Genomic DNA, 27628 nt, shown 5'->3' on the forward strand with positions numbered 1-27628 from the left:
CACACACACACACACACACACACACACACACACACACACACACACACACAGGTAAAAAGTTGTAGAATGTTTTCATGTGTTATTTTTTTACTTTATTTTAATGAGTTCTTTTCTTTTGTTTTTTGTGTATCCTTGATGCCCATTCAGGAACTGTTGCAAATCCACACCTGCGTTTGTATCAGATGGAGGACAAAGAAATGCTGCCAGGTAAGATGCTTCACTGAGATGGGATTATTGCACACAAGAAAATAAAATCACATCTGTTTTGGTGGCTTGAATGATATAAAACCAGCTTTACTTATTTACTTTCTTTAACTCAAGGTTAGATTGATAAAAGGCTAAAAATCTGTTTCTGAAGACAGTTAAGGACCAAAAACAGTTCTTAAACCACCACTTTTTGTCTGTGTGTGTGTGTGTGTGTGTGTGTGTGTGTGTCTGTGTGTGTGTGTGTGTGTGGGGTTTCTTGCAGGTGATGCTGAGTAGCGGAGTGCTAGTGACTCTTACCTTAAATGGACCTCAACTTGAGCAAGTGTGTGTAGAGCGCACATTAGTGGGACGCCTTCCAGCTAACACCGTGACTGATGGTTAGTTGCAGACGACAATGGTCCTGCTTATTTTCTCATACTCTGAAATTCTTTACACTCGGTAACTGAGCTTTTTTTTTTATAGTACATTCAATCCTAGCAACAGTTGAAGTGTGTTTTGAGTAATATCGTGATGCTGCTGGCCATATGTGCTATTACACAACCATCATTCCTCTTATGTTAAAATATTGTAGCCTGACAATAAAATCCAAATCATACATCTCGCTAGTTTAATCGTGTTTGCCAGACTTGATTAATTGTAATTTTGCTTATGGTTTTGCCATTGCAGATTTAAATATGCTAAACCCACATTCACACTCTCTCTCATTTGATATTTGCCGTTTTAAAACCTCAAAATTAGCTACCAAGTACTTTCTGTCACACTGTGATTGTGCCTTTCCACCTGCTCACCACATATTCAGCTTGACATCTGCCACCCACGCTCCCACATGTGCACATTCCCCTTTCTCCTCAACACTTTCGCGCACAGACACTCTCTCGTGTGCACGCTGACTCACAAAGATAACAGGTGCCACAGGTGAGCAAGGCAACTCCACCAACTAATTGCGGGCAAATCCTTTTGTGCTGCGTGTGTCCGGGGGCCTTCCCTTAAGAGCATCCATCAGTGTTTTTCCTCATTGCATGTTTCTCGTGGGAGTACCGCCCCCCCTTCCACACTGTGCTCTCTTGCTCTACAGACCCAGCAGGAGGGAATAAGGGGCCGTGGACACCGGCCCAAATCTGCTAATTATTTCTTTCTTTCTTTATCAATTATTTGTTCATAACACCGCCCTCCCTGCTTCCGTCTAGAGTCTCCAGATACCTGATAAACCCCCTATAGCACAAAAACGCAAGTCTTATGCAAGTCTAGAAAGTGCTTCCCACATATGGCATTACAGCTGCGTACACATCAAGTATGTATAATATTACATACTTCTGATGCTATACTCATATGTACAGTATATAATGGTGCATGCTGCGACACACATACAGCTGGACAGGTACATAGGGCACACACCTATCCCCCCGCTGAGTTCCATTCAAAGCCTCAGAGGCACTAATTACTAGAGTAATGGTGGTTTGTGTGTGCATGAAGGAGGGCGGGTGGAATGTCAGAGGTAAGAGGCTGTTCTCACATCTGTCACCTGTTAAATTAGCCTGAGACAATTACAGAGGAGAGCCAGACTGGCTCGCACTGTCAAACAGAATATCCAAATAAAATAAACTCAGCTTTACAAGAAAAAAAAATCTTTATTTCCTCTTTTGTTTTCTTGGCAAAATTTGGGAAGCAGCAAGAAAAACGTGTTTGTCAAAATGACTAAAACATCAAAATGATCGGTTTTGTCTTAACATTAAAGTTTGACTGAGTCAAAGTTTCAACGTTTTTATTGATTTGAATTTTTGGAAAGGGATTTTTAGATGCTGAAATGAGAAAACTGATCTTTTCATTATTCAGGAAAACTCCATTTGGCTTTAAAAAGGATTTAATTGATTTTAGGCCAGCTAGCAACTGCAGTCAGGACTCTATATTAAACAATGGGGGAAAAAGCAGAAATATTGTCATCTCTTTGTAAAACTTTGCATATGTATTGGTGCTTATACTGTTTCCACCATGAGCTCTCATTGCATCATGCAGAGCAGTCGATTACACATATTTTTCACCATCAATTTATTGTCATCTTTTGGCCTGAGTGCTGGGCAAAGCTGTGCATATGCTCTATGTTTAAGCATCCATAAGTGATTTTTCATAGCCAGTTTCATTTACCCATGTTTAAATGTGCTTTGGTTAAGCCCATTGGCCTCTTAAGTCAACATGCTGCCGAAGAGATGGCATTAAATGGATTTAGAGGAGTACATGTGTGTGTCTGTGCGTGTGTCTGTCTGTGATTGTGAAAAGAACCATTCATGTTTTAGCATGTGCTTAATTGTCTTGTGTTTGTGGCTGTGCATTTGTATGTTGCATATATTGAGCTCTGTGTATAACATATGTTGTGACGTTTGGGCTGCAGTTATCATTCAGTTCACCAGCTATAACTCTACTTGTGTGGCTCAGGGGGGGATGGACGGTGGGTCATGTAGGTCTGCCTAGTCTGCCCCTTAATGCCAAATCAGCCACCTGGTCCCAGATTGGGCCACAATCTGGTTTCAGATCCCAGCCTTCATTTAGGAAGGAATGGGATTAAACCTAATCCCGTTTATAGATTCCCACTGAGATCAATACTAAATTGCATTTAACTTGATTTGTTAGTAATCTATTACAAAGACGCTTACTATTGCATTAACCGTTATTGTGAGACACTAAGGCATCATTAATGGCTGTATTTTGTGAAGATTTAAGCCTCGTACCCATTTTTAATACAAATGCTTCATAATCCAACTCTGACATAGTGATAGTCTGACTGAGTTGACCTGATTCGAGATGCTTGTTGGGTTTTTTTCCCTGTATTTTTTAGCGATGTTTCATTTGCCTATCAAATATTTGCATATTAATTTGAAATTTTCACACAGCAGGATGATGATTTGAAGTGTAATCACACCAATACTGGCATGTTTATAAATACTCACATGCCGTGGGTAATTGGTGGTTAGATTTCTAAATCTCCGGGTGCAGCCTTACTCCTTCAACTCAAAACAGGATATATCTGAGAGACATGCCACCCCCCCCCCCCTCCTCTCCATTTAATTGGTTTCATAAACAGATTAATTTGAAGGGGGGGATGCTTAATTGCTAATCAGCATTTCCATGCAGCTCCTGAAGAGTTGAACAGGATCAAGTGTGTTCTTTTACAACAAAAAAGACCTTAGAGTCTGCTGTACACTGACATGTAGAGAGATGAGAAGACTGAGGGGAAAAGAGGCACAAATTATAAGGTGATAGGGAAAAATTAAAGTGGGGAAGCAAGAAGGTGACGAGAGAGCGCACTGAAATTTGGTTTAAAAGAAGGTATAAACTTGTCACTGTAAATTCTAAAGCTACTCACTCCCACTCGGTTTCCCAGTTTGGGATCACGATTACAAATAAGAGACAAAACTTGTGAATGTTTAACAGCTCTTTATTCTTGTGCATCTACAATTAGAAAGGTTTTGAGATTATTTGAAACCTGCACTTGTTTGATTTAGAGGATGATGTTCAGTGACAAATGTGGTGATGTCATTCCCAGCGGTGCTGAGCGATAGGCTAATCCTGCTGTCCTTCCTGGAGCAGAGCCAAGTGGCTGCAGTCTACCTCAGCCAAAAGAACCAGGAGTCCCCTGAGACCAGCAGATGCACAGATAAACTGTCACCCTCTGAAATAAAGGTACAGTGAAACTTAATAAGAGGGAGTGCAGGAGCACTTATGTTGTTGTGAGTAAGAAAGGAAAAATAGCCACTTACCGGTACTTAAATGTTGTATTCAGAGAGACTTATCATGCAAATGTTTTTCTTTTCTTTTTTTTTAACAGTAAGCCTTTGTTAACCTATTACTAAATAAGTGACTAAATGATGACTATATTCATACATTTTTCTTCCTTATCCTTTGGTTTAAAATCATTAATTCCAGCTAATGTTGTAAACCTCGCTAATGTCAAAACATGGGCATAAACCCTATAACATATTACCGATACCTATCCTTGCTGAAACACCCATACATACTGTACATGTCTGCCTTCTCCAGTTGGCTAAGCTAGACCGAGGAAGTCAGGGGGGGTTAACTAATCCATCCCACAGAAAGTGGTTTGTGATAATTGCTGACCAGCAAACGCCAGCAGAAAACAGACTCAGAGGGGCAGGAACGGAAGGGACCGAGCATTAAGGGGCAGAGATTGTTATTAACCCCAGTGATTTTAAGGGATTTTTGACTTTACAATTTCAAGTCTGGCAGTGATCCCCCATTCAGCTTTTTAGAGAAAACCCTTTGTTCCCTTCATCATGAGATTTACTTTAATAATTTTAATGATCTTCTGTATTCGGTGTCCAAAACAAATACTCCCCAAAGAAGGAGAAAGAGGTAGACATGCACCACTGAACCTTAAATCTCTACTCATAAAGTACCACTCAGTTACTGCATGGTTCTTTGTTGAAACAAATTAGAAAGATTAATTGTGTCCCTGAATCATCAACTATTGTGATTTGAGGATGTATTTTTGTGGCCCTAGGTTTATTGTGGCCTGTATGTAAGGCCTGTATAATTATGGGGCTGTGTGTTGTAGCGAAAATCTATAAAATTGTGTCTCAATATATGTTTTACATCAGTAACTCCTCCTGCATGTGCGCACCCACCCTGCCCCAAGCACCACGAGAGCTCATTACAGTGCATCTCTTTGTTGTGGCCCATAGACCGTGGCAGACCTTCCCAAAAATATGCACATCACTAAAACAAAAAGCCTAACAGAACAAACACAGACACACATTAATAATGGAAAAATCAAAAACAGTCTCAGCCACTAACAAAAACAAGATGGGGGGGAAGGACGGGGCCGTAACGGCAGCACCAGAAATAATAACGTTCAGAGCCGTCAGGGGTTGCAACAGGTTAAAACAAACGTCTGAATCCCAAAATATCATGGACAGTTCCCCTCATTCATTAGAAATGTTTCAGTTCTGCTTGTGCGCTGGCATCTGAGTCTGCTCTGCATTTGTCAAGGCTGATGCATATAAACAGGAACACAAGAGACTGGACACAAATGGAGACCTTTGAGAGAGAACATGCTTTTCAGTGATTTAATTTTTTTTTAAAAAAAAGGGCATTAAGAAGACGAGGGTCAAACCTGAAGGCACCAGTGATCACAGACACAAGAAAACAAAATTAACAGAGGAATAACAACAGGCACGTTGGTGGTTGACCAGTGAATAGCACAGAAACTACAAGCTTAGGTAGACAAAAGGTCCCTTTCTTAAGCCTGAAGCTTTAACTTATTTTCCACACATAATAAACCAAATGCAGGGACATTTTGATTTGGGTGACTGGATAAAAAAACACACAGAAAACCTATGAAATCTTGTGCATGTTGTGTGGAATATATGTGTTGGTATGTGGAATAATAATAACACTGTAAAAACCTGGGAAACCCATGTGTGTGTCTGTCTGTCCCTCTGTCTAGGTGGTGTGTGTGGACCCAAGTGCGCAAGGACGGAGGCTATGCAGGCATGTAGACCTCAACCATCGGCAAGATGTAGCAGTCTGCTGGTGGAGCCTGGCTGAGCCTGATGAGGAATTGTGGCCCTGGACTCACACAGATGTTCAAAGAAGTAACCTAGTCCTGCTCAGCTGTTCCGCCACTGACGAGCTCAAGGTAAAATAAATCCATATTATTTTAAATAAGTCTATTAGGTTGAAAACAATTGACATGACTATGTGGTGTAGATCTATTAATGACACTTGCGCTTCTATGAATGAAACTTCAGTGTGAAGTAAATGAACTTAATCACTGAAATGATTTGTGAGGTCTTGTTCATAATGTCTTGTTATAGAATGTACTTTATTTACACAGGCTCAGGATCTCTCTATCATATAGACACCTAGAGTGAGGAAACTGTAGCACAGAGCAACAATGCTGTGATTTTGAGACCCGTGTTGTCATGGATAGGATTGGAGATGGTGTGTTAGTCACCTCAAGGGTGGCACTGCTGCATAACACCTGCATGCATCACCAGATGAAATAACCAGCAGAGCTAAGCTGTGGTGTAGCATGAAGGAGAACGCCTACACATCCATGCACGGGCTTTGACACACAACCTCATAGCCTCAGGCAGAACCCTACCCGTGACCCGATTCTGTGTCAACACACAATTGTCCTTGTGCCAAAAGCAAATGGAAAACAAATTGCCAAACTGGGTTTAGCATTACTACCACTAACCCAGTATGCATATGCAAAACATTCATCACACCAAAGCGGGAAGTGTGGAAACAGGGGCATTACCAATTGCACGCGAGGGAAACAAATACACATGGGAGAGAATGAGGGAGCAGTGGGGGCTGAAGGGAGGGGAGCGCTTGAATATTGAGGAAAAAAAAGCGAAACAGATGCTCGCTGCTTTTTCCGCTTCTTGTTTTTGGAATGCTCTCCACATTTATCACACTCCTTCACCTAGTTTATTCTCTCCGCGCCCCCCCCCCCCCCCACCTCCCCATGCTGTCTTCCTTCTCCTCCTTCCTTCCTCCACGCTTCAAGAACATTAAAGTCTCTTCATGGGGCTGCGCCATTGCGCTCTAATGAAAGCGTTTGTTGTCATTTTTCAGATGCGTGGTGTGAAATTAAGCGAGCAGTTTATGTAAGAGCCGTGGCGGGAATCAAACGCCAGGCACACATCGGGAGACGCCAGCTACTTCAATCACTTCAAGCTCATATATATGTTCCTTTTGTTCAGTTTGCTATCTGCAGCACTAAGCCAATTTTCTAGCCAGTCTCTCGGCATTTAAAAAAAGTCTGATTTCTTTCCCTATGTGGTCTTAATTCATATACCCCCCCCCATGCTGATAAGTGGAGCCACAGCACAGAGGGGGGTGGAGGGTAGAAAAGGTAGAAAAACATAGTTTTTTTTGCAGCCAGTTAATATTTTTAATTATCATGCCTTCATGCTTACCCCCATCCCCACCACCTAAAAAACACGCACACACCATTTCGTAGAATTTATTAATCCTAATGAAAACACCAGATAAACGGGCCCTCGTGTTTGTTTGTCTATTTGCAAATGTACTTTAAGAAGGTGCGTATCCCATTATCTGTCACCAGTTTCTCTCCAGTTGTTTGATCTGTATTTTATGTGATGTCTGCTCCCCTTTAATTATCATATGTCGCATTCTTTCTAAACAAGAAAAGTCTTGATTGATCCGTAAATCACATCTGTTGTGCAAAAAGAGAACTTGTTTAAAAATGTTGGGCAAACTGCTTTAAAAGCCTGAAGGGTTAAATTTCCAACACTCCACCAGAATGAGGTCGAGAATTCAACCCAAACTCTTTTGGAAAAATTTAACAGGAGGAAACATTTGCTGCATTTTCAACTCAAGTGTTTCTTCCTTGTTACCAGTTACGGCCGAAAAAGTGTGTAGAATATTGCTGCTACTGGGTTCATTTTCTCAATTTTGTGCCTAAACATTGACCCTAATTCACATAGCTAAAGCTTCCCTGTGCACCCCCAAACTCACTTCACCCTTCAACTCTCCTCCAAGTCCCTCTGTCTCTCTCACTCTCTGTCCGTCTTTCCCTGTCTTTCTCTGCTCCGTGAGCTGGAAAATTGGCTTCAAAAGGCCACTGCTGTGAACAAGGGCCAGCCACACAGTTGGGCCTGTCCGCTTTATCTTTCACGCCATGGAGTGGGGGGGGGTTCTGATGAGAGAGAGAGAGAGAGAGACAAGAAGAATGGAGAAGAATAGTTTTGACCAGTCACTGAAACCAATAACCAGGAGAAAGCTACTTACTCAAGGCCTCTCTTCTGCTGTCTGTCTCTGTCTTCTGCTCTCTTTGCATCCTTCTGACATGACTCCACCCTCTCTTCCGCTCCTCTCACTTCTGGGCTCATTATCTTTTGTCCACGTTTCTCCAAATCTCTCTCTTCCTTGTTTGTCTTTCCCAATCATTCCAGTGACGTGAAACTGAGGTTTCCGACACATGACAGTAGGAACCCTTCCTTCTTACCATCACTGTAAGAAGTGTTATGGACGGATGTATGGATGGGTGGAGGGACGGACAGGCGGAAAGCCATCATGGTGTCTCTAACATAATGGCTGCTTGTTGATCCATCTCATGCAGCATATCCAGTTTTCCTCTGAGCTCAATGTGACGCTGCACAAGGTTCCCAGTCCTCATAGGGTCACCTATCAGAGAAGACAGAGCTGATTCAGCTGCACCTCATCCTAGACAGTGCCACCGTGGCACTTTAGCACAGCGGGCACTACAAACTGGGCATGAGATGAAAAGCCGGGAGGATAAGAGGTCTTGTGATTCCTGTGACAGCTTTCTGTAGGATGGGCTCAAAGGGACGGACCTGAAATATGTCTATGTGCATGTGTCAATTTGTCATTGCAGAACTCTATCCAGAGAACTGCACCCTCCCCAGGATGTCCTACGCTATACGTTTATTGAGACCCTCTTGCCTCCTGCCTTAAATAAACGCACAAGTACACATAGCACCCACCCCCTGGTGAACAGCAGGAGTTAGCTCCAGAGGATTATGGCTAGGGGAAAAAAGCTTTCAGGAGGACAGTCATCTGCCTCTCTCCTGCTATAGACCACGGGCAGGCAAAAAAACTCTTATTCTCCCCCTAAGTCCCTTTTTGGCAGTGCCTGCCAAAAAACTGGGCTGGGCAGCTTTGTGAAAGGAAGACAGGCAGGCTGCAGATCCTCCTTTCTGTCTGCATGGCAAAAAAAAAATGGGCTCATTTAGCCAAAGCTGCTATGGTCAATTCAGGGCTCTAACAGAGGCTCTGGTGAGGTGAAATTGTCTCTAGAAAGCTTATTTAGAGACTGAAGAGCAGTTGGGCTGCTGTTTAGTACAGGATCCATCCACCTGCTCCTCCTGGTGCCTTATGGGTGATTTATTAACGGATGCGACTCGTGATGCGACCTGTCTCCAAGCTTAACAGGACCACTGTGCCCACTCCCATGACCTATAATGTTGGTCTGACCACAGCTTTTATCATGTGTTCTGTTAATATCAGAAAAGTCTCGAGCCTAGTTTCCCCATTGGTGTTTTGGTCCTTTTAATAGGTTAAGAGAGGTATTTGTTTACCGCTGCGTGCCAAGCATTAGCTCAGGGAAAGGATGTTGTTGACCTTGAGTTTAAATGGAGCTCTTATCATTAACTGTCTTGATTGACAGCCGGGTCTTTATGAGCAATGCTGAAGGCTCCTTGTTTTTTTTCCACTTCTCCACGGTGTTTAGAGCTGTTACATTGACCAATTTGCCCAATTGAGTCAGGTTTTTTCTTTTTCTCTATTCATTTTTATTAAGGAAAAATAGTACCTTACAACAATTTTTTTGATTTCTTTCATTCTTATTAATAAAAGGAAATATATATTATAATAATGTTAAATATCAATATACTTAATATTAATATATGCTATATATTAACGTTAAATTAATACAAATGTTTTTCAACCGTGCCAGTCAGCATTCATCTTTTCATCTATATCAAATAAATGAATGAGTGGTTTTAAAATACCAAAACTCCAACAGTTAGAAACATCTAAATATAAACTTATTATAAATACATTTGCTACCTGTTCAGAAGCAGTATTTCAACTTGCAAAAAGGAGACAGTTTTCCAAAGTTACGAGGCATTTCTCATGATGAGCAATATAAAGTGTTTTTATAACTATGTAAGATGCGTTCTGCTTTTCTTTGGAGAGGATATATGTTTGCGTACACCAATTAAACACCTTTCGTAAGCATACATGATGTGTTCCTCCTTCCAGGTTCTGAGTTTCATCCGGACCGAAGGCAGTCCAATGGACTGTCGCTTTAGTCTTCTCCAGCCTTACCAGCTGCTAACAGTTGAACTACCTGCTGGAGACCAGGGACACAGAGAGGAGTTCTGGGTCGACACCTGTGTGTATGAATGTGGAAGAGATCGCCTGCATCGCCTGTCTGTGACACGTGTGCCTCTGCCATCCAACCCTGTCTCCTGCTCACGTCACCCCAGTGAAACTGCTCTTCTTCTGGGGCTAAGTGACTCCTCCCTGATACTGTATGACCAACGACGGGGGGTCTCCCTCCCGGCTTCCTGCCCTGTGCTTCCCAAACTTGTTGCCTGGCACCCTGCTGGAGCCATGGTTCTGATTGGGGGTGGGCAGGGGGAGTTGGTGTGCTTTGATGTGGGATTGGCACCTATTAACATGGCTCTGGTAGCAGAGGAGGTAGCTCCAGCTCCCATGCTAAGACTAATGGAGCACCTGCGTGGCTGTGAAGGCATAGGGAGACTCCAGTGGGGGACAGGCCCGGAAGGAGGTCCAGAGGGGACACAGATTCTGCTGCTAGTCTTTCATGGAGGACCACTTGCTGCTTTGAGATTCAGACTAGGTATGTAAATTAAGATTAAATTTGGTCTTTATTACATCGATGCACCCCATGTTTTGTCCGTACCTGAGCATAATTGTTTTTTTATTTTGAGAATGTCACACTTTTTTCATTTTCTTATGTTGTGGTGTTTGCTATGGGCTTCCTGTTGGCCTCAATTGTCCAAGAACACAGTGCCTTCTGGCCCAAGTCACTCTGGCTGAGCTCCAGAGCTCCTGCGTGCAGAAGGGGGAAAAGTTGAGGAGGTCCACTCTACCAATTTGACCTTTTTGACCATAGTTCTAAGCATCATAATTGGAGGCAACCAGGCACGTCATCACTTGCCCCAATACCATCCCTATGATGAAGCATGGTGGGGGCAGCTTCATGCTGTGGGGTGTTTTACAGCTGGTGGAACAGGGAGGCTGGTCAGAGTAATCGGAGAAATCTGAATGTCCTTGATTACCCCAGCTGGAGCCCTGAATCCAACCAAAGCACGAAGGGGTCCTTACTTTAGATTTATGATTAATCCATCAACATGAAACTGGATGTCAATTTAAAGAGCTGAATATCATAATATTCAATCGTTGTGCACAACACAGTAACAGGCTGACACATTTTTCCTACCACCAGTCCTAATGAAGTCACTCCTCTCTTCAGAGAGTTGCTCTCTGTTCTGGATCTGACACCATGTTTGAACCCAACTGAGTAAATACGACTGCTGAAGGGGTCGACCTCTTCACTGCTGAAGAAACTTAATTTGTTGACGGGCGGGAAGGTTAGCAAGAGTCACGCTCTCAGAGGTCATTCAATAATCACCCCAGGGCAAGGGCCCCCGGTGTATTGTGGGATGTATTTTTCCGATAAATCGTTTACAGTGGCTGCGCAGTCCCCAGAGGCCCCTAGATAAAGTTTGCCAATCAAAATTTTTTTTTTCTCAAGGAGCCACACACACTTACAGTCTCACACTCAGTCACACCTACACACATTCAGTGTCTTTAATTGTGACTTTGGAAAGAAGATGTGACAGCGGCACGCAGCATTCTGCTGAAGTTTGAAAGCAGGAGTGTGGGGACGGATGAGGAAGGTAAAGATTTGGTGTGTGTGTACGTGTGTGTACGTGTGCGTGCGTGTGTGTGTGCGTGTGCTGGGAAAGGGGAGTGTGTCTTCCAACAATAGCTTCTCTTCCTCTGATCGTCTGCCAAGGTTTTGATGAAGAAAGTCACTGCACGTCTTTTCTCCGTGATAATTCTTACCCCCATCCACACATGTGTGTATTCTTTTATTTCTGCACACGCACACATTTATGCGCACACACTCCTAACTCGTTTGTTTGTTTGCTTTTGCAATTTCTCTGTATTGAGTTGTTTCATAAGGCCCGCTACATGACAGGAGGAAAGAGTTGGGAGGCGGCAAAGAAGAAAGACTTGGCTGAGCTCCAGGTCCCTTTTTTTTCCCCATAGTAGGCAGCCCTCTCTGCCCCCCCGCACACACACATACTCATCCTCCTGCTTCCACAGTTATCTCATCTGGGCACACGTTGGCCACGGCTGGGCCTGCACCGGTGCAGGCTGTGGAAGGGCAGACAAGGAAATACCCTGCGTGACATTTGAGGAAAATAGACATTTTTATACAGATGTTTAAAGAAGTGTTGCATAATTGGTTAGAACTAATTAATTAAATGGAAAAAGGAAAAAAAGAACAGAAGCTAGTGTGTCTTGCTTTTGGTTATGAACTAAAACATGTTTTAACTTGCTTGAGAAGCAATACTGTACTTGCAAATCTCTCATATTATTTTGCAAAAGTAATAAGTCCTGCAAAGAAGACTGCTCAGAGCCCCTTTATGTTATTTTCTTGACTGTTTCCTCCTCATGCTAGTGTGGCACAGCATGTTCCTTATGCTCAGTGTTTATTTGTGACTGACAGACTGCTCAAATATTGTAGAGGAGACAGGTCTGACAAAATTGACTTGTCCTGTTCACCACTAGGATCTGTTGTCTTTGCTCAGAGTTAGATTATAACAAGACGTCAACGCCCAAATGAAGGACCACAAACACACACCACACACACGCACGCACACACACACACACACACACACACACACACACACACACACACTCACGGCTACACTTAGCTGATGTATTGGGTACATTAACCAACTCTTTAGGGAATTTGGGGGCTTGCTAATTGTCAGCTTGTCATTTTAATAGCTTAGACACACACACACACACACACACACACACACACACACACACACTCTCTCTCTCGCTCTCTCACTTTTGCTCGTTAATTATCCTTGCACCATGGCATCTTGCCTGTAGACATTATAGCCACAATTTTCCACCTCGTTCTGTTTAAATTTCATGACCCAAGTACAAAACAAAATACAACACAAAGTGCGTATACTGTTGATATAAAGTATAATTGCTCCTCTGATTGTATGTAGTAGTAGTAGCAGCACACAAGCATAAAGCTTTTTGATTACCAGGAGCCAACAACCACAGTAACAAACAAATAATTTGGTCCAGTTATTCAGGTACAAACATACACATCAGTCAGGCCTCTCTCACAGTTTAAATGAGGCAGTTCCGAAGATCTCTGTCAGATTGTGTCTAACGTGTACACAAAAGTCATGCATTTGAATAAATCTAACAGTGGTTTTTCAAACATTACTCTAAACATATTTTGTAAGGATTGATGTTGGAAAAATATGTTTAAATATGTGCAACAAAAACCTTGAACATATGCAAAAACTATTTATGTAGAGATCTGCCTCATATACTTTTTTTTTTTTTTTTTTTTTTTACAATATTTATACCCCACCTTTAAGGCACGTTTGTCTTGGGTGTCATAGAAATAATTGTTTCATGTATTTGTGACAGGTGTTCTGAGTGGGGGCCACATAGGTCATGGAGAGCTGCTGCAGCAGCGACTGCGTTGCAGCCAGATCCAGGAGGCACTCGGCATCCTGGAGGCCATGGACTGGAGCAGCATGGGAGGCGAGTGCTTCAGGGGCCTGAGCTTCATCGCCAACCACCTGCTAAGGCTAGAGCTGAACGCAGAGAGAGAGGGTGAATATTGAGGGTTTTTTTTGCAGTTTTCTAGTTATACGTCATTTGACTCAGTTGGAAATTACTCATAATTTACTAAAACCGTATATGTTGGATGTTTCTATTTATTTTGTCTTTCTCTGCTGACCATAGCCCTGCTGGAAGCAGTTCTGGGTGTGTTTTATGCCCCAGCTGCTCCTCTCTCTGAGCTGGTGATTCTTCATTACGGGGAGCCGGTCAGCAAGTATGCGCGCCGCTTTTTTCACCACCTCCTCAGGTACCTCCACCTACTCTATAACCGACTGTACTTGTCAAGACTGTAAAATGGCATCTGAAAAAGCTTTGGACAAAAGTTATTTGACGTTCACTGTAGCTATTTTAAAAGTTCTGTAATGGAAATCAGGTTTAAATGTATTTACAAATACACTGCTACTGCCACCACCACCTTTGAGTCATTCATGAGGTAAAGCACCTCACATGCACCTGTTTGGACTTTTGTTTCATTTTCCCTTTTACCATGAGAGCCCTTTGAAATGCCTGTTTGACTGAAATAGACCCTGTTGTTCCCACACACTGCTGCGACTGCTCTCCATCCTGCAATTACCTCCCGTTTGCTCTCCCTTTTCTTTCTGTTCCTCTGCAGCAGAGCAGGAGCACTGTTTGGCATCACTCCTTCTCTCCTCTCTTATCACCTACCTGCATTCTTTTTCTCTCATTCAACATCAAATGAAGGAACCCCCCCCCTCCCGCCATCCCTCCATACACACACCTCGTCTCTCTGCTGGTGTTTGTTTGTTTCATGTTGGCTCCAGACGGAGGAAAGTTGAGATGTTTCTGTACTGGGAGATACAAGACTCGCTCCCAGCTTTAATTCTGGATAATAGGAAAACGACTGACTGCCCTCTGTTCAATTATTGACAGCTTTGTATGCAGAGGTGTCTGCAGATGTGTGGGTATAATTCTGTACGCACACTAGAAGAAGGAATAAACCAATAAAACAGACCTTTGTGTACATATTTTTCTCTGGTTTGTGACTGTTTTATTTTTGTGGGGTTTTTTTTGGTTTGCTGTTTAATGATCTGCACCTTCTTTGCAGATACCAACGTTTTGAGAAGGCCTTCCTCCTCGCTGTAGATTTAGAAGACAGAGATTTATTCATGGTGAGTTGTAAAAGAAGATCATAAAATTGCTTTTTGGTTAGATTAGTTCCATTAGTGCGAATCAGTGTTGGTTCTTTTATTAAACTATTGATAATAATAGATTTTCACTTAAATATCCATTATTGCATCAAAAAAGTGAAGAGTTGGAGTTGGTAGTCAGCTCAGACCAGTCAGTGGGATGTGGCATTTTTTCCAGGAAACGATGCCCTTAACTTGGTAAACCTCAGACGCATATGTATATTCATGTAGAACTTTTAAATCTGTACCACGTCAATCAAACTACAGTCTCACTTCTTGATCATTTGGAATGCAGTTTTCAAATATGCCTGGATCTTTTTTATATATATATTGGCAGACTGGACAGTACAGTGAATCCATTAACACAATGTATATTTTGTAAATATTAATCATATTCTCAAAGAGAAGCATCCGGTGATGTACTCACATATCATGTGCACATATGTGTGCTTGGAAGATGCATGTCAGAAAGCAGGTGTGATCTCAAAACGGGCCTCTCTCTCTTCACAACCTTCATGGCATCAGCTTTCTCCTCTTCTTCACTCTAACTCACTTTTCTCTCCACTCGCACTGAAATGCTCTTCTATGTATTTGACCCCCTTTCTCACAGGGCCCCCTTTGCGCCATGCTTCACCAACACCTTAAACATAACACACACGCACACACACACACACACACACACACACACACACACATATACTCTTCTCTCGCTCCCTCAATCACACCGATAGCACTGGTTCCAATTACCTCCCCACTAAGTAGTGCTGCTGGGAAGCCGAATTGAAAAGGTGGAGTCAAGCCTGTGGACCTTGAAAGAGCGCAAAGGAGGTGTGGGGGGGAAGGGGGAGTCGGGGCATTGAGGGGAGGAGGTAGTGGTGTAGATGGAAAGCTATAGGAGAAGGAAAAATTGGTAACTGAGAAAGAAAAAAGGGTCTTAACCTGGCTCTTTGGAGTTGTGGAGAGATGAATAAGAGAAGCAGATGATGAGTACAGAGATGCAGGTGGATGGAATCATATTTTTCCAGCTTTGAGCTGACTGTGATGATGGATTCTACCACATTAGGAAAAATCAGCCTGGGAAAAGTCAACTGAGCTGTCCACATGTCAAAAAACGCTGTGGCTACAGAATTTAACACAGTTGTATGCCTTCTGTTATGAGGAACATTATACTTCAGTCACATCAGTACAAAGAATGGAATGCCAACTAAAGAATTATTGGATTCTTTATTCATATACCAATGATGTAAATACGGGGTTTCCCTTTACATAATCCTACAATGTTTCAGCGGGACCCAAGCCTGCTTTCGACCTAACTAAGATAAATTAACCTTTATGGCAAAAGTAAATGCAACTAAATAAGTAAAACTTCACCTACCCTGAAGAAGAGCATCCTTTTAAATGATCGGTCATTTAAGTACAAAGAATGGTTGCGTCACATTTTTCTTTTACACTAAAGATTTCATGTACAAATCCTCAAATTGATGGTTGCGCAATACTATGTAGTGTAAATAATCCCCATTTTGAGACTCTGTAAAGGAACGAAGGCTCCTTCACAGTGAATGACAGAAATCATTTGGATCACTGCAACGTAAAGTGTTTGATCCTAAAGCATGATTGTGTGAAGTTGGTTCGATGCGGTTCAGTGGCTCTTCAAAGCACTCGACTAAAAGGCTTCAATACACCGGCCCTTTCAGCTGTTTGAACATCCCGTAACTCAAATACTGCATTTCAGAGACTGCTGATATTTTTGATTTTCTGGTTTAACCGAGCATGACCCAATCCCATCTCTTTTATATGACTGTGTTTAATTTGATTTCTGTTTTAGTTTTATAATACTGGTGCAAGAAAAAGGCAGGAAAGTTGCCACAACAGATAGTTTGAAAAGTTTACAAGATTTTTTCCTGTCCTACATCCTGTTTTAGCAGATAATTATGGAAGGTTTTACTAGATTTGTAACATGTTAACACCTTGAATGAGCATTTTTGAAGCACTTTGTTTTGCATCGGTGACCAAGAGAGCAGCAACTCATCTGAAAAGAGTGACAGAAAGAAAGAAAGAAAGAGGACACTGACATTTCACCTCTCGCTCTGTCCTTTGCTCTAATTAGGCTGTGTTGTTGCTTTAACCTACCGGTCAGCTGATTGAGTCAAGGTAGGTGGGGTTAATGAGGGCAACTCCGACTTTCCCTGAACGCTTTCTAATTTCCAAACAACCCCCCAAAGAACTGAATAATGCACTGTCAACTTGATAAAATGGACATACCGAGACACCTATAGATAACATGTGCACCCTCACCTCCTCTGGAAATGCCCAGCATGATATACCCCTTCTATCACCAGAACCACATGCTTTCAAGCCCCATTGTTTCCAGCAACAATAGAGTCTCTCCAAGCCCCCCCCCCCCCCCCCCCCTTTTTTTTTTAGAAAAAAGAAACCTTTTGTTAGAATGAAACACTTTAGTGTTGGGGTAAATTGATGGGGAGGAGGAACTGGCTGCGGTGGTGGGGGGGTTATGTAAGGGCAGCGGTAGGGGTTTACCAACTCGTTTGCATTGATAAGTCTCTATAAACGACATTGTTCTGGATCTCTATTAATTAGACTTTGATAATGAGGTTATAATGTAATCAATTAGGTCAAGCTGATGTCAATTTTTTTCTACACCTCCCTTTCCTTTTTTTCTTGTATTCTTCCTCAGCAGTTGCCCCTTGATGTGGCTCGTTAATTAAATCAAATTATGCGATAGTCCAATCTGACGCCAGCTCTTTTGTTCCCAAATGAGGGGTTGTACTGTTTCTTGTTAGATACGCTAGCTGTAAAGAAACCCTGTAGGGTTCTCCTCCTATCTTCCCCCCCTATCTGACACTGGGACTGGTGGAGGAGGAGGAGGAGGTATTCCACGTCTTGGGCAATAAGCTCATTGTTGTTGCTCAAATTAGTAATTAGCATTATTAGAACATTAAGTCCTTAACACCTATCTGATAGAAGTGTTAGTCAAACACAACACTTGTGGATAACAGGTGTATCAGGGAAAATGTCGGCGCGATCTTGCCTAAGGATTATGTTAATTACACAGTACGTATTTTCAGATTTAATCATGTGGATTTGCGTCCACTCTTCCTGGTAGGATCAAATTAATGTTTGTAGCTATATTTTGTCATCTTTATTAATGTTTTGTCTGCTTTGGCATTCCCAGTGTGGATTGTGTCTCTTTCATCCCACTTTCTGTGTATAAGGAAGAGAAACTGGTGATGTACCTTTCCTGTGTTGCAACAGAACAGAATGTTTAATATTGATCAGTTATTCTCTGGTCACATAACACCCTTAAAGAACAGGTGTTTACATGTGTACTTCCTATTTGACAGTGACTCGCAGACTGCAAACACGCAGGCATTGATCAGTAAATTCATCTATTAATGTCTCTTAATGTGGATGATGCTGTTTGCCATCTGACCTAATCCCTGATTATTGGAGGCGACCCACAGATTGGTCAATAATGGGCTTTTTTTATCCACCGCACCCCTCCCTTACCTTCTTCTCCTAAAATGGCCCACTAAAATGTCCCTCTTTATCAGGCATTGCAACCCCTAAAGCCCTTATATAAATAAGATTAGTGTCGTGTTTGAGTGTCAGGGAATAAGAGGTGTAATATCTGATGGTTTTATATGCAGTATTATTGTTATCCCTTCTTAGTGGAGCTGATAGTCCTCTCTCTCTCTCTCTCTCTCTCTCTCTCTCTCTCTCTCTCTCTCTCTCTCTCTCTCTCTCTCTCTCTCTTTCTCTGTGCTCTTAGTTTGTTCTTCTTCCCTTATTTCCTTTTTTATATGCTTTCTCTGGGTCCCTGTCTCCAGATTTAGACTTTATTATGAAAAGCTAAGCTGGAATAAAACACGGCAGTATCAAATGTTCATATTGTTCTTCTCTCTCTCTCTCTCTCTGTCATTCTCTCTCGCTCATTCTCTCTCTCTGCTCTGTCTCAAATAAAAGCCCTTGCTGTGAACATATCTTCCTCACGTCTTTTGTGCTTTCTTCATCATCTCACACACACTGTCAGTTCAGTGTAATACCTCCGATTCTGCTCGCCTGTTTTAATCTTCTGCTGCTCTGTTTGTTATCAATTAGGAAGCCTCACTCATATCTAATTGAGGGGCCGTGTCCTTGTTCACAGCAGCTGAATTAGCCTCCACAGTCCTGGGAGCCGATTTAGGATCTTTTGAGGCCATTTTGTTGTCAGCCATTTTCACATTTCCTCCCTACTCCTTTCCACAGAGGGCAGCCACCACACTATAATTACCCAATCTGTTCCCATTCATACTCTTCAATTTCAGCACCCCTCTCTCATTCTCTTTACTCCCCCTCTTTCCCTGCCAAAATCCCCTCTGCTTGCCACCTCTTTTGGAAACCAACACCCCCCTCTTTTTTTACTCTAGGGGTACAAAAGCTGAGTTACAATATGGGGGTATTAGGACCGGGTGAAGTCTCAGCTGGGGACTGCCTTTAGACAGCTGAGGGTTATCCATAGTGAGCCTGAGTCATGGCACTGATGTCCTGTGATGTCGCTGAGGCGGAAGACTCTCCTTAACACCGTGTCCCCTTTGATGGGCCCTCAGGCCCCGCACTTGCTCTCAGGAATTGCAGAGACCTCATGCAGCCCCTTGTTGGGTGCCAGGATGAGAGAGAGCGATTCACTTTCTGTTCACTCGGTTAAAGCCTGGTCAGAATGTTTTTCAGTCTTTCCCAAATGTATTTTCATCTGCTCCCAAAATGGGGGCTTTATTCTCGCCACGGTTACTTTTAAATTATCTCTATTATGGCAATACTGGGGGGGGGGGGGGGGGGTTAAAGACAATGACGTCAGCAGCTTGTTGATTGTTTTGCAGGTACATTTTTCATATCTATCAGGGGTAAAATGTATGATGGTTGGTCTTTATTAGAAGGGTTTCAGACATTTGTGTTTAGTCCTGAACAAGTCATTTAAAATTACTGAAGTAAACCGACTGACCTTTTTTTGTAGGCAGTGTAGTTATTTACAGGCAGCATTCCAAAGTTGAGCATTAAGTCAGTCACACTTGGACATCATTTAGCAGCGTTATCTGTTTTCCTGGCTCTATAACGGGGGTCTACAGAGAGGACACGCTGTTTCCAGGCTGATAGAGTGATGGGCTCGGCTGGATACGTTTCTCCAAAAAGGGAGAATACCGGCGTTTCTGAAAGGTGAACAGTCCGACCCCTCCTCTGCCACTTTTCAAATGTGACAGATAACATCCCTCCTGGTTCAAAACCGGAGAGATGAGGGCGTGTGTGCGGAGGCGGGGGCTTGATTTCAAAGTTTTTGGAGGAAACGGCATTTCATTCAAACGGTGCTCTTTCTGATGTTTTGCTTCAAACGGCTCCTTTTTCCTGTCATTTCATCTGTTTCTTCCTTCTCCCGCCAAAATACCCCAGCTCACCCCCGTCTAAAAAAAACCCCTATTGTCATCGAAGCCTAGATTCATTTTAGATTAACGTTAACGTTTCTTTCTTTCTTGCATTACCTTCAAAGGACCTCCATTATGTTGCCGGCGATAAGGGCGAGGTGGTGTTAGCGGATGTGGCCAAGAGGAAAGCTAATGAAATCGAAGCCCGGGCCATCACAGGCAGCGGTAAGAAAATAATCATAATGTCTAACCAAAAAAAAGACACCAGATGTGACCGGTTATTTCTCCTCACATCTGAAATGGAAGGTGGGATCCCGATAACCTCCAGCACACGTTTCCTGACATCTAAACTGAGGTTTTTTCCTCAGGCTCTCACCTCGCTCTCTTTAATAACACAAAGAGGAATTAAATCAGAACATGTCTGCCAGAGTAATATTCATGTAAAATGTACATGTGTTTCAAAGATGATGTCATCCTCGGTAATGATAAAGGTCTTTTAATGCGGCCGTGTAAAATTAGTCAGAAAATGCAAAGAAAGTCAGCGAAGCCCCCTTTTTTTTGTCGTTACTTCAGGCGGTGCTGCTGCCCTTTCACAAACACTCCTGAAAGCACATACCAGAGGGGATCAAGCTGAGTTCCTGATTACACACACACAGAAACACACACACTCACACACACAATTCCTCATGGAGGCTTCAAAGGCCAACGGGTGAGCAGAAAACATTCAAATTTGTGAGGGAACTAGATGAACATGTCTGATGAGTCCTTCATTGGTACTTAAAGCCTTAAAGCACACCAGAAGGCAATGTGGTACGTGTGTGTGTGATTGCATACAACTAAATGAGGCAAGAGGGGTATTTAACTCCACTGTAAGGTCACGCCCTGCAGGCTGAGCATCTGTGTGTTTGTCTGTGAATAAAAATGAGCGTTTGTGTGACTGTGAGGTCTGTTTGTACGCTGTTTTATTTCTAATGTGATGCCAAACACGCTCACTTCTCTTCATAAGCTTCTTAATCATGTCCTCCATGATTTTCACCTCCATTACCTGCAGCCTGTCCTATCCTTGGACAGCAGCTCTGCAGCGAATGAGGGGAAGAGGGACAGAATAGAGCAGTGAGGGACGGAGTGATGACAGCAGCAAGAGGGAAGAAAGAACAAAGGGAAGGAAAGCTAAAAGGGGCGTGGACCCCAAAAAGTGAAGATTGAAGGTGTATTATGGCATGCTAGAGTAAGGTAAATTAAACAAGGCACTATGCTGGGGCAGAAAAAGCTCCCACCACTGCCTTCCCAACCAAATTAGCACATTAACATATCATAGTCACCAAAAGCTTCCAGTAAACCAACAAATCTTAATCTGAAATGAAGACTGAAAATGAAATGTTTGGAGGCATAAGTAGACTATTGCTGGTTTAACAGGTTTATGGTCTGTTTATTCAAAAGTAAAAAATTCACAATACTGCTAAGCTAACATTGATTTACCTACACTTTGTTGTTAATATCATCAAGTTCTTTATATTGTAATAGTCAACAGGTCAACACACGTAACAAACATTACACAGTAGAGTGCTGCATGTGTGTGTCGTACATTGTGTGTCAGTGCTGAAGCACAAGAACAGACCGTATAAACGGCAGAAAAGACGGGTCATAAATATTAAGTGTGTCCCTTCAAGCAAAGGGCTCCGGTGAACCAACGTCTCACTTTACACACAAACACATAGGCAGCCTTTGACAAAGACATTGCGCAACAGTTGGATGAGGAGCACACTTACATTAACGGTACTTTACTTAAATTTTAAGGCTATGCTGTACCTTCTCCACTGTACCATACATTGTGTAAACTCCTCTTGAACTTGTCCAAACACTTTCCGAACTGTCTCTCCCCACAGCGTCACAGCCTGTCACATTCTCCTCACCCACACATTTAAACAACAGACGGCAATTAGTCGCCACGGTACACGTTCCATGCACATTAACTGGCATCATACACGCTACATTAGAACAAGAACCTTAGAGTCATTTTATCAGATTGCTCCTGATTAAATCGTCTCCCTCCACATTAACACAAACCTGGTGGTTAGAACATGTGATGTTAATCTCCTGCTTGAAGCCGCTTAGAAATGTGTTGGTTTTGCTCTCTTGCTCACACATTACAGTTCATAACCCAGCAACTCCTCCAAGGCATCCATGTTTGTGTAAATATGTTTACCTTATGTTTGCCGTTGGGTGTGGCTTACTGTGAAGTCAGGTTATGCTGACTTCACAGTTAGCCAACTATTTGTAATAAACAGTTGTTAAACAGAAATTGGAAACTGTCTGTTTTTTTTTGTATGTGAATCTTGTTTTCAGCAAACTGAGGCGGCACATCCTGCCGTTTTCCTGTACAAACAGTAAATTACCACACACAGTTGATCTTTTTGGGCGCCTGCAAATACACACATTTGGAGCACAGTTACACAGGTGAACGCAAGCAGCCTTCACCTGTTACACCGATTGTGGCCATTGGAATTTGGATGATTTCACACAAATCCTAGAAAAGACTTGAATCGCACTCGAAAAGAAGAACTCATCTTCTTGAGATGAGTTATTTTCCTCTTGTGTCCTACAACATGACTCAATACGTGATGTGTACTGGATCTTTTTTTCTATATAGCGGTCTGTTAGCGGTGCACTAGCATCAGCCCTGGACTTGAACATGGTTCCATACACACGTTATTTACATCCCTTATAAACCCCGTTGAAGAGATTCTGCCTGCGCTTGTGTGCATAAACGTACAATAGCGGATGCACATTTTCAGCTTAGAAATGGTCTCTTTTATACCGGCATTGGAAAATCGCTCATAGCCGACTGGCTGACAAGTGTGTTGATGTGGATAGATACGGCATTGTGAGAACAAGTGCGCGGGAAGGCCTCTTTCTTTTTCCCTCTATCTCTTTTCTGTGCAGTAGCATTCTGCCAAGGGGAGATGCCAGGTTGTTTGCCTGATCGTTCTGTCTCCCCCTCACAAATGCTGATGTGACTGCAGGGCCTTTGAATGGGCAACGAGACAAGAGCTTTATCTGAAGATCCAGTTCTCCACCTCCTCTCTCCGCTTTCTCAGTCGTTACGCTAAAAGCCGGTTAGCTGCAGTGTGTGTTAAAGGAAATCTGTCTGTTTCTGCTCCCCCCTCAGCTCTTTTGATTCACACAACCTCCAGTAGCGTTCGACTTCTTGTTTCAATTCAGAAACTTTACGAGCATGTCGTGTTCAAGCCTACACTTTAGTTCATGCAGTTGTTAATGGATTATTCAATCAGAACAACATGCTAAAGAGCCAAACTGCTAAACACTGCCAGCCAACATTTAGATCTCAAGAGATTTTTCTTGTTTTTTTTTGTTGCCAGTTTCAAAGAGCTGAATTTAAATTTGAAAACATTTATGAGAATGATTTAAATGAAATCTAATGCTCAGTTTGTGTGTTTCTGTCCCAGCAGCTCCTCAGAGAGGAAAGAATGGTGTCCTTTGTGGTTTTGGCATGGAAACACAGGTGGAGCGAGGCACCCCCACAGCATAGTGAGTTATATAAGAATGTTGTAAGTTGCTGTCTCAAACTTGAATAATGATTTACATTCAGCAGTTACTGAGGAGCGTTTTCATCTGAGCAGCCAAAACTAGACTAAACAGTAAAATGTAATGATTATTAAGAGAAAAAGGTATTCTTGAAGCCTCTAACAGCCTCTGTCTTAGCCGACCAGCTGCTCCTAAAAGTCTCCAGTGCGACGTTTCAAATGTCAAAGCCACATCGGTTCCGGGTCTTACGCTCCCAGCGATCCCAACTCTGAACCCAGAGTCCATTTTCACCACGGTTCAGTCCCCACGAGTACAGAAAATAACCGAGTGTTTTGAAGTGATTGTCTAATACACTCGTCTGCATCAATGACACATTTGAAAGTGTGACTAAAGACGCACTGAAAGCATCTCTGGCTTTGTCCCTGCTTGGCTCACACCCCCATAGATGGATACAAATATAGCCATCCGTGTCTCTATTATTGTGAACTGGGTGGAAGTGATGATGGGGCATCCTTTTTGGTACCCTAACCCCAACATATTGGAGTATTTATGTGGGGATTTATGTGTATTAGATAAAGATGCTGTTGTTCTGCTCATCCAGGCTTTTCATGCCTGTTTGACTGTAACTGTGATGACTGTCTGCCCCCCTACCCACCTCCAGCCCCTCCACTTTGGGTTCCGATGAGCCTCCATCCATCCCAAATCCTGCCCTATCAGCCAATTCAAACAGGCTGCGTCCAGAGACACAGAGGGGAAAAGACGCAGAGATGTCCTAAGCTCTTTTTTTTAAAACCGGTAAAAAAAGAAGAAGAAATGAGCAGAAAAAATGAGTATAAAAGAGGGCTTGCACGGTTTGGCAGCCAGAAGCCTGATCGTACAACCCCAGGTCTTCGCCTGTGCCGCCGATGGAGCCTAAGAAAGCAGATCTACAAACCTCCCCAAAGATAACGGCCACAGAGAAGAGACAAAAGCCTTCAGCTTTTTTTTTTATTCCACAATTTCTCACTCCTTTAGAACATTCCCCTCCCCACCACCCTTTTTTTTTTGTAATCTGGTCTCAGATGAAGTTTCATTGTTTTTCATGTGAAGCCAGTGAAAGCTTAGCCGAGACGGAGGAGGGCAGCGCTGCGGCACAGGCGTTCCCTCGTTTGGCTCGCTGAGAAAAGAGCAGGGAAAGAGAGGGAGGCGAGGACAATGGCAGTTCGGGGGCTCGTTGCACGATTGCCGCATTCCCCAAATCCGACGGCGCGCTCGGAGAAGTGAGCGGGAATGAGACGGGAATCTGGGAAGCATCCCAATGTTCTTTTGACGGCTGCTGGCCTCTCTCACTCCTTTGTGGAGGCCAAAGTCAACACGATGTGACGATGTTGACTAATATGCCCGTTTCTCGCATGTTTATTATTCATGTTCCAAATCTGTGCGCACTTGAGGTAATTAATATTTTAATTTAAAACACACTTTTAGCCTCCTCATATAGTCACAACTGTAGTCGCTGCATTTACATTGTAAATCTTCCGCGGAATAACTTTCCTCTCTGCCTCAGCAACGAGGGACGCGCCAAAGAGAGGAGCGTGCCGGAGCAACGCGTGACCCCGAGGTCAGACGTGTTCAGGACGCTGACACAAACAGGTCTGCGTGAGCGTCACACCGTTGTGTCTGTCAGCAGTTATCCACCCCTGGAGATTGTTTTAGCTCCACCAATGACAAGAATATAGATAAGCAGAATTTAATCTGCTGATTGACGGTCGCAGGCCGATCTTCAGCGCGATCTGATCATTTATTTATGAAGCATCGGGTCATCTTTAGTCCATGATGCAGATATCAACACTGTTTTGTTTACTGATGTAGTGCAAAACTAGTCACTGAGGAATTAAAGTGTTGTCTGGTGGATCTACAGACACCTGATTCTAATCTGAAGGTTAGCATCCAGGCTAATCCCGTGAGTTGTATGAACTAGTCCATCTACTTTCATTCTAATGCTGCTACAGCAACAGGTGACCAAATGAAGAGCAGATTTCTCTTGATCTGAATAGGAATCACTTCCACATCAATGTGAGACAGTTACATAAGGTCTCATCATGTGTGTTTCCACTCAGGTTTCCAGCCTGCAACACTTTAATTCTCTAGACTGTGTGTGGGTGCTAACCTCTCTTGGTCTCGGATGTCTAACTGATCATTTTGCAGCCAGTATTAATCAAGAAAACACGTCTTCCTCTTCTCTTCTGCTCCGGTTTCTCTCTCCCTCCACTTTCACTCACTCTATTTTTCATGCGATTAGCCATTGTCTCGCTATCTAATCACTGACATTTGATAATCCGGACTGAAGGCTATTGGGGGAAACTGTATCGGCATTTTAATGTGTGTATAAGTCTCAGTTTTAACGTCAATCATAACCTTATTAACGCAGAGCTCAGAGCAAAAGCGATTGCCACGAGTGACAAGGGTTTATGTCTGTTAGAGCCCAGAGAAGGCGGCACATCCGAGCCACTGAGCGAGCATGTAACCCACTGAGGCATTTCCCTTGTATGTATGCATCTGTGTTTATGTGCTGCGGGGCTGCCGCGTGCGATTATGCGTGGCTAATGTTAGCCTGTTGTTTAAAGTGTCATGGCTGCTTTACAGCAACGTCTGTCATTTGTTCTGCAGGAAGCGGCGAAGGTGGCAGAGACGACGGGAAGGTGAGGCGATTGAACCCAAACTGATGTCCCCTCACGTTCCGTTGTCACAACAGCGCAGTTATGTGCATTAACAGCGTGGTGGACGGTTGAACTGCCAACCCGAGGGAGCATTGTGTTATAATGTGAGATACCCTCAACATTCCGAGCGTCGCCCAAGTCCAACTGTTAGATTTACATCCTTAAAAAGTGGCTGCCGACTGTCCTATTGGGGTGGGGGGGACTTATCTGTTGTCCACCTCAGCAGACTGAGGGTTAACTTATTTTATTGATGGAAGTATGGACAAGCTAGTGTAGCATTTGGTTCTGTTTTATTGACTGTAGCATGCTTTATGCTTCTCAGGCCGATGGAGATCCTGGGACTCTTCACTTGGTCCATTTAGGAATGGTGTAGAGCCCTTTGACGGTATTCCAGGCCAGCACCTCCACAGTGACTAACTCTGACTGTGTCTTTATGAATGAAATACTTATGGGTGAGATTTAACAGAACAGGACTCAAGTGCTTGTTTCCCCTGCCGAGTCTGTCAAAGGAAATGACGCTCCAGGCTGACTTAACGAAAGGTAAAATGCGGCCAGTGTTTTTTGAGCATTTAAACAGACAAAGGTGTCGTGTTACTGAAGACACGCAGTGTGAAACATGTTAATTCAGTTTTCTTTTGCTCGGATGTGTTCGTGTTAATAAACTAAAGCTGTTCCAGCTCAGTGTTTTAAATATGTCAAGAACTGATGATTAATTAACAATAAAGAGTCATATTGTATTTGTGAAACCTTTTTTTTTTTTTTATCGATGGGCCCAGCCTTTGGGTGTGTGTGTGTGTGTGTGTACGTGCACGAGTGTGTGTTTTGGCCGAGATTACAGGCCGCAGTTTTATTCATGAACGGGAGCCAGCCAGCATCTTTAAAGCATCGCGGAGCCCCTTTCCTGAACAGCAGCCATAGCCATGTCAGAGCTGTCGACGCGCTGCGCTCGCCGACTAATCTGACAGCAGCGCGCGAGCCCTAATCCCTCACTGTATCGTAATCTATTTACTTTGCATTCTAAGAGGATTTCCACCAAAAAATATACAAGAAGTGATGTTAGAAATGGACAGAAGATCAGCGAGGATGCTTTTCTGCTCCCTTTTTTTGTTTTGTTAGCTTTTAAAAAAAAAAAGAAAAAAAAGATTGTAGGCTTTTTGGGGGAGTCAATCCTCTGTGAGAGGGAGAG

The 27628-nt window shown here is 43.0% G+C and overlaps 1 protein-coding gene across 9 annotated transcripts in view; it reads left to right on the top strand.

Annotated features, from left to right (window-relative positions):
• The window catches only part of wdpcp (WD repeat containing planar cell polarity effector), a 42047-nt gene extending 14848 nt beyond the window's left edge, over positions 1-27199 (top strand). For 3 of the 9 annotated variants that reach the window (XM_029835435.1, XM_029835436.1, XM_011603077.2), the window contains exons 7-19: positions 148-207; positions 470-584; positions 3746-3882; positions 5666-5857; positions 9979-10582; positions 13441-13629; positions 13762-13885; positions 14705-14768; positions 20326-20425; positions 23668-23749; positions 25290-25375; positions 26393-26424; positions 26765-27194. In XM_029835435.1, the coding sequence (XP_029691295.1) occupies positions 148-207; positions 470-584; positions 3746-3882; positions 5666-5857; positions 9979-10582; positions 13441-13629; positions 13762-13885; positions 14705-14768; positions 20326-20425; positions 23668-23749; positions 25290-25375; positions 26393-26424; positions 26765-26815 (1836 nt within the window). In that variant the 3' untranslated portion in view covers positions 26816-27194. Of the gene's footprint in view, positions 1-147; positions 208-469; positions 585-3745; positions 3883-5665; positions 5858-9978; positions 10583-13440; positions 13630-13761; positions 13886-14704; positions 14769-20325; positions 20426-20773; positions 22692-23667; positions 23750-25289; positions 25376-26392; positions 26547-26764 lie in introns of those variants that run through there. The other 6 variants (XR_003888277.1, XM_011603078.2, XM_011603079.2 and 3 more) reach the window with 6 other exon arrangements.
• Positions 27200-27628: the final 429 nt, after the last annotated feature.

The sequence above is a fragment of the Takifugu rubripes genome, chromosome 4 (assembly GCF_901000725.2).
Source record: "Takifugu rubripes chromosome 4, fTakRub1.2, whole genome shotgun sequence".
Lineage (NCBI taxonomy): Eukaryota > Metazoa > Chordata > Actinopteri > Tetraodontiformes > Tetraodontidae > Takifugu > Takifugu rubripes.